This window comes from Perna viridis, chromosome 6 (assembly GCF_037379345.1).
Source record: "Perna viridis isolate PV_CMFRI_1.1 ecotype Kerala chromosome 6, ASM3737934v1, whole genome shotgun sequence".
NCBI lineage: Eukaryota > Metazoa > Mollusca > Bivalvia > Mytilida > Mytilidae > Perna > Perna viridis.
Genome location: NC_142450.1, coordinates 45309930 through 45320431, shown reverse-complemented (window position 1 = coordinate 45320431; position 10502 = coordinate 45309930). Strand labels below are relative to the sequence as shown.

General features: G+C 33.5%; 1 protein-coding gene across 1 annotated transcript; it reads right to left on the bottom strand.

Annotated features, from left to right (window-relative positions):
* Positions 1–1766: 1766 nt before the first annotated feature.
* On the bottom strand, positions 1767–4811 carry LOC148615232 (uncharacterized). Its single transcript, XM_088589949.1, has one exon. The coding sequence runs from the start codon at positions 4672–4674 to the stop codon at positions 2485–2487; it is 2190 nt and encodes a 729-aa protein (XP_088446075.1). The 5' UTR covers positions 4675–4811; the 3' UTR covers positions 1767–2484.
* Between the last annotated feature and the right edge of the window lie 5691 nt (positions 4812–10502).

Here is a 10502-nt window from a genome sequence, read left to right as displayed (position 1 = left end):
AGTTTGAATAGTACTATGAACAGTGTGTATACTCGGCATCACATAAATAACATACTGTTAAAATTTGAATAAAAATATTTTCTACGACTTTATTAACACCTACCGTCGTTTAAATTGTCTTAAATGACTTGCTCATTCGTTTAGCCAAACGGCTTCTCCCTAAACGAGTCGCTTATTAGCTTAAATCATGCGTAACAAATCCTTACGGGAAAATCCCATACTAATATCCGCCATGTTGGTTTCTACGGGACGATTTGTTTACAAACGAAATTCGTAAGTTCCCGTCGAACTCCGGTGACAATCGTCTGTTTGATCAACTTCTCGGTATTGTACGTTGTTGGCGTAAAATAAATCCGAGATATCAGAAATAACGCCGAAATGCATTCTGGGTTCTTCGGTTTATGGACAAACCATTTAAACGTCAGCCAGCACTCCACAGTTTAGTTTAGTTTCGCACTTTTGGCTACATGAAAAATGTCATAAATGGAAACCGGTGGTTGCTATAGTGATTAAAAATGAAGAATCTATTGTTGATAAAACATTTTCTGAAAAAAGGGGACTTTTAAAAGTATTTTGCAATGTTTTACATATTTTCAATGTTGAAGGGGCTTTTTTTCAATGACAATTTGACTTCATTGTGAAAGTGAAAGTAAGTCAATTTTTACCATGCTTAATTTAATAAGTGGATTACAAAGTGAAATAGCTCAAAATGTAACCGGTGATGCCCATATGAGGAAAGGGTTTTTGAAGGGAAAAGTTTGAACAGTTTCAGGGATTGAAATAAAAATTTCAGATATTTTGCGGGAAATTTGATATTTTTAAACCTAATTTTATGAACTTTTTTGCAAATTTTCGCATATTTTTGCAAGGTTTCTATGGTAACCCTATATGCTGTGGGTAATTTTTTTCCAGAAAATTTTTACTGCATCCTGAAGGCCTTGGCTTGAGCTATTTCTAGATATATAGATTTACAGATGCTTGACAATTTTTTAAAGTGATAAATGTTACAAAGCATCAGATTACAAAACCAAAATTAGGCAGTTCTACAATACTGTGGAGTGCTGGCTTAAAGGGAGCTGCCTATACCCCTACACATTTAAAACATTGCTTTACATCTTAGAAACTAGTGTGTTTATGCTATGCTTTGATACAAGGGTTAAAACAATGTAACTTATGGTATGGACCTATGTTGTTGTTAGCTAATAAGTCCCTAGCAACCAAGTATGCAGATTTTTTGCAAAGTTAACAAAACAATCATTGAACTGATTCATGTGTGAGTATGGCTCTTGCCATCACAAAGAATGAAATATATTTTTAAAAGCTAAATATTTGCGCAGGTTACATGTAAAATAGTTAACCGGGCAACTTTTAAGTGCACAATAGGCAAAGGTTTAATAACCTTAGACCTGGAGTGGGCTTTTTAGTATTTGGTTTTCAGTTCATTCAGATTTCTGTGATTTTTCATGTGATGAGCTTCAAATGCACTATTTTGGCATAAAACCTGTGTTAAAAGCTTACAAAACCCCAAATTTAGGGTTTATAAGTATATATGGGCAGTTCTACAATACTGTGGAGTGCTGGCTAAACAACATTTCCTAGCAACCCGATCACTGTAAACATGGCCGACTTTTTACAATGTAAATATTGGCACCAAGAATTAAAATCTGACCGGAATTTAACGATTAAATGTTTAGGGAGAAGCTGTTTGGCTAAACGAATGAGCAAGTCATTTAAGACAATTTAAACGACGGTAGGTGTCAATAAAGTCGTAGAAAATATTTTTATTCAAATTTTAACAGTATGTTATTTATGTGACGCCGAGTATAGTTTTAAGTTCCTTTACATTTCTTACATTAATCGTCGATAGAATGTCACGCAAAGATTACGTTTTCATTACAAAGAATGTATCGGAGTGGACCCTTTAAAATTATACACCACTATATATATACAGTAACTTATTTCAACATGTGACTTTGAAGACAACTAAATAATTTCAATCATGTGTGAATATAACAGGCATCTTATGCCATTTGCTTAGTCCCTGAATTAAAACTCGATATATTAAAACATCTCCCTATATTGATATTTAAAACAAATTATATTTAATTGAAAACACACACACACACACACACACACACACACACACATATATATATATATATATATATATATACATACATACATATATATATATATATATATATATATATATATATATATATAAAGGTAGGTAGGTTTATTTAATAAGCTATTAATAACCTTGATTAACGTCGCTTTGTCATTCTGTGTACCTTTCCGTCATATATATACAAGATTTTTGATTCATAGAGTACTTTTGTTTACTATACTGTTAACTGTTTAATACCATATTATCGAGTAACTTATAGTTTGTTCATGTTCCGTTTCTTCACATTTCTCCTTTTCATTCTGTTCTTTATTGATAACCTCATTTTTCTTCTTCAATATTGTCGAATAGGTCAGTATTTAAATGTCAATTGTAAATATATCCTTCCTGTTCAATGCATCCGTTGCAAATTGAGCCTTTGCGTTAGTCAGTCTATATTTCCATTGAAAAGGTTCGCCAAGTCTCTTTTTTATATCATCCAATAACAGATGATTTCGGTTTGAAAAGTCAATGTCTTTACCAATACGCAAAAAAGCTTTAACTTTTCTATTATTTGAATGAAATGAATCTATTTGATCATAATTAATAATGATGATCTTCCTTTGTCTATGTTCACGATAATTATTCCAAAGATGTTTCCATTCAATCGTAGTAAAGTATGCATCTTCAGTGGAGAATCGCTCGCATAAAATTACAATATAATTTCTGCTGTAGTTTATTTTGTCAATCAAAGCCTCTTCCCGGTTGACCCCCAATGCTTCGTCTCGACAAGGTATAAATGTCCTATACCTGAACAAACGTAAGAAAGGATCAAGACAGCGGATAACCCATTGGCGGAGTTTATCATCCTTGTCATTAAAGGAGATGAATACGTCGTATTTGGTTGATGGGTGTATTTTTGTGTTGTTTCTTATAGTAAGTTCCCTAGTTAAAATAAAAATTTCATATCGAAAAAAATAAATAAATGTAGATAAAACAAGAATTATTGTAAAAAGAACACCGAGTAGTATATTAAGAAAGTAGAGATCGTTATTCCCCTGACAGAAAGAATTCCAGTCAATTTTAATAAAGGAAATAGTTTTGCCTTCAATCTGACAGAAAATGTCTGTCGTGTTACTACAATCCTGACCATTTTTGTTTTTGATCCAGTCCGTGATCCAGGAATGACTACAGTCACATGTCACGATTAGTTTTCCAAAATGTGTTGAACAGGGATCAAATATCTGAACAGAACGAGGTAGTTCAACAATGTCATTGTCTGACAAGTCTAGCAATATGTCCCTTTTCATTTTCTGAAACGCGTCATTGGAGATTTCCCGAAGAGAATTATTAGAAAGGTCAATAGAGAATGCCTGATTCAAATATTGTCTATCCTCTAACCGTTTAATATTGTTGTCTTTAAATATGAGAGTAAGGTTATCTGCTTCCGGGAGGTAGTCTGGTAACTCCGTCAAACCTGCTCCGGTACAATTAACGACCGTTCGTCTTTTCTGCGGCTGCTCGTAGCAGTTACAATATCTTGGGCATTTGTCAGATGTTGATATGTTGCATATAAGTAGGTCTAGTCGATCGCCCTTTAAAAAATAATTTGGAATGGACAGTCCGCGATATTGAGGTGGATTCCAGCAGGTTAAATTGAAAAAGTCTCTCCAAATTCTATTTGCAATATCCTCCGAGAGTTCGAGGTATGACTCCATACGACAATCGCATTCCCATTTCATATGTAGGAGGGAAAAACCAAATTGCATAACTTTTCCGAGTATTCGGATATCCGCGATTCCAATATCTTCCCAATCGACGAACTGTGTGATGAGATTAGAAGCAATATCAACGAATCCACCCTGGTAGACTTTGTTTACGTCAAGTTTAAAGTTCTCCTCATTTATAATCTCATCAATTTTATTGTGGGAATAATTATAATTACAAAAGTGATGTTCTGGAATGATATTGCTGATGTCAAGTTTAGTAATTAAATTATAACTAAGGTCAGCCTTAAACAGACCTATCGTAGTCCCTGCTAAATCATATGGTTCTAAAGATTTGATCATATTGTTTCTAAGATTTAGAACACGTAGGAGCGGCAAACTTGAAATCAAGCCCCTTCCAACTCGCGAAATTAAGTTAAAGCTTAGATCTAACGTATCCAGGAGTGAGAGACATGAGATGTCTACCATATTATGAATAAAATTGTGTTGTAGATCAACTTCTACAATGTCGAAGCTACACAAATTCCTTGGAAAACTGGACAGGAAACCATTTCTATGAACCAGTCTAGATTGCAACTTGTCTTCATCGTCGATGATAGCTGTTCCATCACGCCTTATATACTCAACTTTTAGAAATTTGGTCTGAAAATCAAGTTGCCATGAGGGAATAGCATTACAAATACAACAACTTTCCGTATCGCACGATATTGGACATCTTAAATCCGTCCTGTTAACTGACTGTGGAATCCATTTTTCATATGTGGCAAAAGAAGAAGTTATTTGACATATCGATATGATTATAACACAAAAATTTGTTTCAGACATATTCCTTGTGAAAAACATATGTATTATCACTTTGTTGAGTAAAACATTTTTTAAACAAGACTACACTTTTTCCTCGTGACGGTATAATTTATTCTAAATGTTGTATTAATACATCGATCCGTATACACCGAGTTTAAATTACATACAAAGTTTAAAGGAATAGAAAATAAAGATCTTAAGAGTAATTGAATACATAAGGCAATACCATTGTGTTAATATAGCCTTTAAAATGTTGCTGATAATGGAAATTAAGAAATATGTGCCTTGCTTGATGGATTATTGCGAAATTTAAGAAATAAATTCGGAAATTTACCCAGGAAGTATGTATTTAAAAGTCCTTGTAATACAAAAGTTGGAAATACCAACACTCTGTTATACACCGAGAAGTATCAAATATTCCACTGGGTCGATACCACTGCTGGTGGACCTGAGGTCCCCGACGGTATTCACCAACCCAGTAGTCAGACTTGTCTGTCCTCGAATAATATCACATATTATCTACCCTTTTTGTGAAATTTTGCAGTATTCCAAATTTAAATATACGTAAAACACCGAGGCTTCATTACTTGCATTGCATATGGTAGAACCTCTCGGTGATGGATTTGGCTTCCTCTTTCGATAGATTTGGTTATAAGTACTTCTTGTATACAACTAACATTTTGATTATGATCTTCCTACACATTTGATTTTAGTGCTGCTGATGAGAGGTTACTCCTTGGAACACGTGTACAGCATATCGAAATTTACAATATATAACACTGGTATTTTTGCATTCATTGGCTAACAGTAAACCTAAGAGTAAAGGGGTTAAATGTTAAAGTCTTTATTTCAATTTTCTACGATCGCATTCATCGGGAAATTCAATCCTTGTATCTTAAGTATAGTTTTTATGTACATTTACGATATGAGTAATTTGGTGGTGTTTCCACTGAATGTAGAGAATTCTTCCCCCGAAGCTTAGGTACCAGGGGCCATGTCAACGAAGCTCTCTTAGGATACCTCGATAAGGATAAGATGAACTTAAGATGATATAAATTGAAAGTGTATCAACAAACCTGCCCGCTGTATATGTTTATCTCATAATGGAGGAATACAATATGACGAAATAGAGTATTTAAGGACAGACATAGTCAATTAGATTATTTTCACATCAAATTTTTACGGCATTTTACTTTAAAGCAAACATTCCCCTATATCATTAATAATAACATTGAATACTCTGTTAAAATATTTTTAACTTCAGTCAATATAATTTGAATTACACTTTTCGAAAAATTTGGCTTTCTTTCCTTACTATTTATTATTCGTGCAATACGTGTATAACGACTTTTGAAATAAAAGGTAATGATATCGAGTGAACCTCTGCTTGAATGTTTAATGTGTATCAAGACTATGGTATCTAATTGACCATAGGGAGGTATTAGTTTTAAATTATGTCTTTATGTATTATATTAACGACAAAAAAATCGTTAGAATTAATTGTGCTATTTTTTGTAGAATCTGATACATTACACCCCTTTTCAATATATTCACCATTCGGTGTTTAATAATTATCCGACATTAAATCGTAATAAACATAACATCTTCTTAAGACCATCTTAGAATGATCATAGAAAGGATTATCCTAAGATAGCTTCGGTTTACATCGTACGAGGTATCTCAGATATGTCCTATGACCATCTTAATTTTTTCCAAAAACATGACTTTTAAAGACATATCTTAGGATACTTTTATTGACATTGCCCAGATTTTTTTCCTCAAAATATCGCAAAGGAGTAATATATCGACGATTATTCGATTTTATAGATGTTTCTTTACCTATGCGGCTTAATTTTTTCGAGAGGAAGACATTTGATTGGTCTTGGGCTAAAACAACAAAGAGAAGTAATACGGACATCCAACATATCCATGATCAATTGTCTGCAGGAATTATATTCTATGTATGCAGTTGCTTATTAGAAATTAAACCAGTCAAAATCTTAAAAAAATTAATCCTCGTAAGTACAACTGTTTGGATTACTGGTTTTACCGATTTTATATAAAAATTAAATGAACCGTAATGGAAATATCAACCTTCCGTTTTTCGTCCTTGTAGTATTGTCTTCTGTTATACAGACTTTGGTAGTACAAAGCTGTTTTGAGGCAGCCCGCACAGAACGTTCTAGTGATTTGTCATAAAAAGTGCATATTTTTGAAATCCTTGGTGTGTGGAGGTTCAAGTCATTAATAAGTAATTTAGTGATTATTGTTATAAAATCCAGTAGCCATGGTAACATACTGAAAAAAATATTCCTGAGTTTTAGTACAAATCAGGTGTGCCTTTCTAAAACTAACAGTCAATTACTATGTTTTATAAAATATCAGGCTCTTAGACACTACCACAGGATGAAAGCATGCATGGAGTAGTTGGGAAAAGGGTAAAAGTAATAAAACCCTTTTCGATTCATTCTCTCACAATTTTAGTTCCAAAAGTTCATGCGAAATAAGGTATTTTGAAAATCAGCCATCTGATGCTGAGGAGAGAACCTAATACGACAGGGGACTGAAACGTTCCGGATACCATTCTTCCTTTAAATTACACCTGTTTACCATTACATATATTACATCTGTTTATGTATAAATGCTTAACTACATTTAAACAATACATCCACCAAATTTCAACTTTTAATTTTAAGTTTACAAAACTTGGTGTGCGAAACAGTGCGCCTCAATGTAACTGTATAGTGCTCCCTTTCCATTTGACTAATACCAAGATTTTATCAGTTCCGTAATATTGTTATTACCCCCTCCACACACACACACACACACACACACACACACACCCATGTAAACAATGTACATTTTTTTTCTAAATAATTTCTATTCCATCAAGTTTATTCAATGTCCTGAATACAGTTGATATGCTGTTTATAGTTGATTTGATATGTTTCTTCCATTTACCTTCGTTACTTAATTTCAAATGTTTAAGAAAATTTGTTTAATTTGAACTATTACGTCATTTAGAAGAGATGAAATAAAAGGAATTTCAGTATTTGAATTTTAGAACACTATACATAGTATTGCAAACAGTTTCCAACAAAAAATTCGCTACCTTTCAGAAAATCAATTTAATTTGTTGTATTATTTATAATTTTGGTTATTTTGTTACGTTTCTAAGTGGCAGAATGGCTGCGTGCGCGAATATGAGGACTATTATTTGTATTTTCAAAATAATTAATAATACATTTAATATTAGTTACATGATTGATATCGATTTTTTTTTATCCTTTTTCTTACATTCATATTACGGTTATATATCAATGAAACGTGTTGTTTTTGTGTCTTTTTGTATTTGGGTCATTTACCTTATGTTTTGTCTCTGCAAAAGGGGATTCACTTGCATACAACGTATGATTGAACTACCTATGGTACACTTATGAAAAGCCGATCAGCTTATTTTCTAGTTCAATGATGTAGTCCGATGATTTATTTTGTGTTGATTAAATTTTTCCCCGCACTTTTGAACAGCCTGTTTAATTTATTTAGACCCTACTTTTTAAGAACTTGTTTTTAAATTTCGTGTTAAATTTTGACGAAATCAGCACATAATCAAAAGCCTAATTGGAACACCGTTGATTATGAATGTATCTATGGCACGCTGTATTAATATTTATTCCGATTTATATATATATATATATATATAATTTAGTATATATCTTCTATTTTTATAAGATATTGATAAAAGATATATATTATTTAATTTTGTTAATACGATATTTTGATAATTCTGTTGGGTATGGTTGTTTCCTCAATATCACTAACACGTGATCCAGTGTGTTACCATGTATAGCTGGTCAATAAGATTCATCCATTAACGAAGCCCTGATCCACGAATCATAGTCATATATATATATATAGAAAAAGATATAGATATAGAGACGTTTGTATAATATTGATTTGTTGTGACAGCATCATTAATTTGATCCTCTATCCTACCAAAAAATTTGCATCGCAAATTTGACAGTTCTAACATCGCTGGGAATTTTTCAGACCTTTCTGTACGTTTACATATCTTCCCTGTATCAATTTGATCCGAAGAAGCAGTGTAGCGTATAGAGTCGTCACATTCTGAGACGTTTGTATAATATATATATATATATATACTTGTATACTGTTACAGATCCTCTATTGTCTTACTCGATACCATCAGAGGTTGTCCTGTACAGTTACATCATGTGCTAATGTTCGCGTTCTAGATTTACTTACGAGAAAGTATAATTCGGTTAATGAAAGCTATATTTTTATATAGCCAAGTTGGCCGAGTAGTCTAGAGCGTTGGACTTAGTGCAGGCGGAGTTGCCATAGACGTCAGAGAAGAGAAGGGGTTTGAATCCCGCTGAGGGAGCGAACAAATTTGCATCGCAAATTTGCAACCTCGCATCGACTCAAGAGTTAGGGTGTAGTTTAGACTTGATTATATATATATAATATATACATTCTTTTGTTTTCATACCGGACTATGAGCATATACACTGCATCATCCCAAGCTCATTGTTGTTATTTAACACTGATATTTTATCTGTCACATTGACATTGAGTCCATTGATAATGTCAATCACGTGTACATGTATGTAATGCTATGCTCTATCAAAGGGCCATACAATTGGAATAAATTATCTTATCTATCTGTATATAACAAGGGTTGGTCCTGGTTTTGAGGTTAGGGGCGTAAACATGATAAAATGCTTAGATAGAGATTGGTAGAGATTCCTCATACTTTGTAAGAAATACTTCTAAATCATCTTCCAAATATACGGAGGAAGATTTTACAAAATGCTGTAATTTTTATTGACAACATAATTATTTGTCCAGTGTGGTGGACGCGTTTTTCAACAAACGGTCGGCATTCCAATGGAAACAAATTGTGCTCCTCCGCTTGCTGACCTATTCCTTCACTCTTATAAGGCTGACTTTAAAGCTGATCTGATCCGAAAGAAAGAATATCGTTTAGTTAGATCCTTCAATCTCAGTTCCCGCTATATAGATGACGTATTATCTTAAAACAATCCTAATTTCGGGGATTTGATACATCACGTTTACCACAAAAAACTTGAGATAAAGGATACTACAGACACTGTGAAGTCAGCCTCATATCTTGACCTACACTTAAAAATCGATTGTAAAGGAAAACTGCTGACCATACTTTACGACAAAAGTGATGACTTTTCATTCAGAATTGGTAACTTTCCTTTTCATCTGTGGCAACATCCCTTCAGCACCTGCGTATGGAGTGTTCATATCACAACTCATACATTATGCCAGAGCTTGCCAAAACTACGCAGACTTTTTGTATCGCGCTAGAATTCTAACAAATAGGCAACTGGAGCAGGGTTATGTTGCTACAAGATTGAAGTCATCACTACAGAAGTTTTATGGTCGTCATCATGAACTCGTTGATCGTTATGAGATATCCATCTGCGCCATGAAAACTGATTTGTTCAACGTGTCATAGTTTTTCTTTCCTCGTTTGTCTACCCCAGACGACTTTTTAGGAGCAACTCGGTGGATGTTTCTAGAAAAGCAGAGGACGTTTACCCCATCGGTGCATCTGGTCCATGCTCCCAGTTTTTAGTGGAGTCCGTGTTGCTCATTTGCTTTTGTTACTTTGTATGCATGATTTTAATTACTTCATGTTCTTTGTTGTGTACGTCTGTTCTCCATGCCTGGTCTTTGTTACTGGATTACATTCTTTTTATTACCGCTATAACCTTGGTTCCCTTGATTATTCTTAGTCAGGCAAAAAATGGTGGGTTGAATTTGAGAGAAATCAAGGTTTCATACCAAAATATAATTTCCCAATTTAAGGA

Coding starts and splice junctions, on each gene's coding strand:
- LOC148615232 (XM_088589949.1), bottom strand. CDS start 4,674: ATGTTTTTCACAAGGAATATGTCTGAAACAAATTTTTGTGTTATAATC.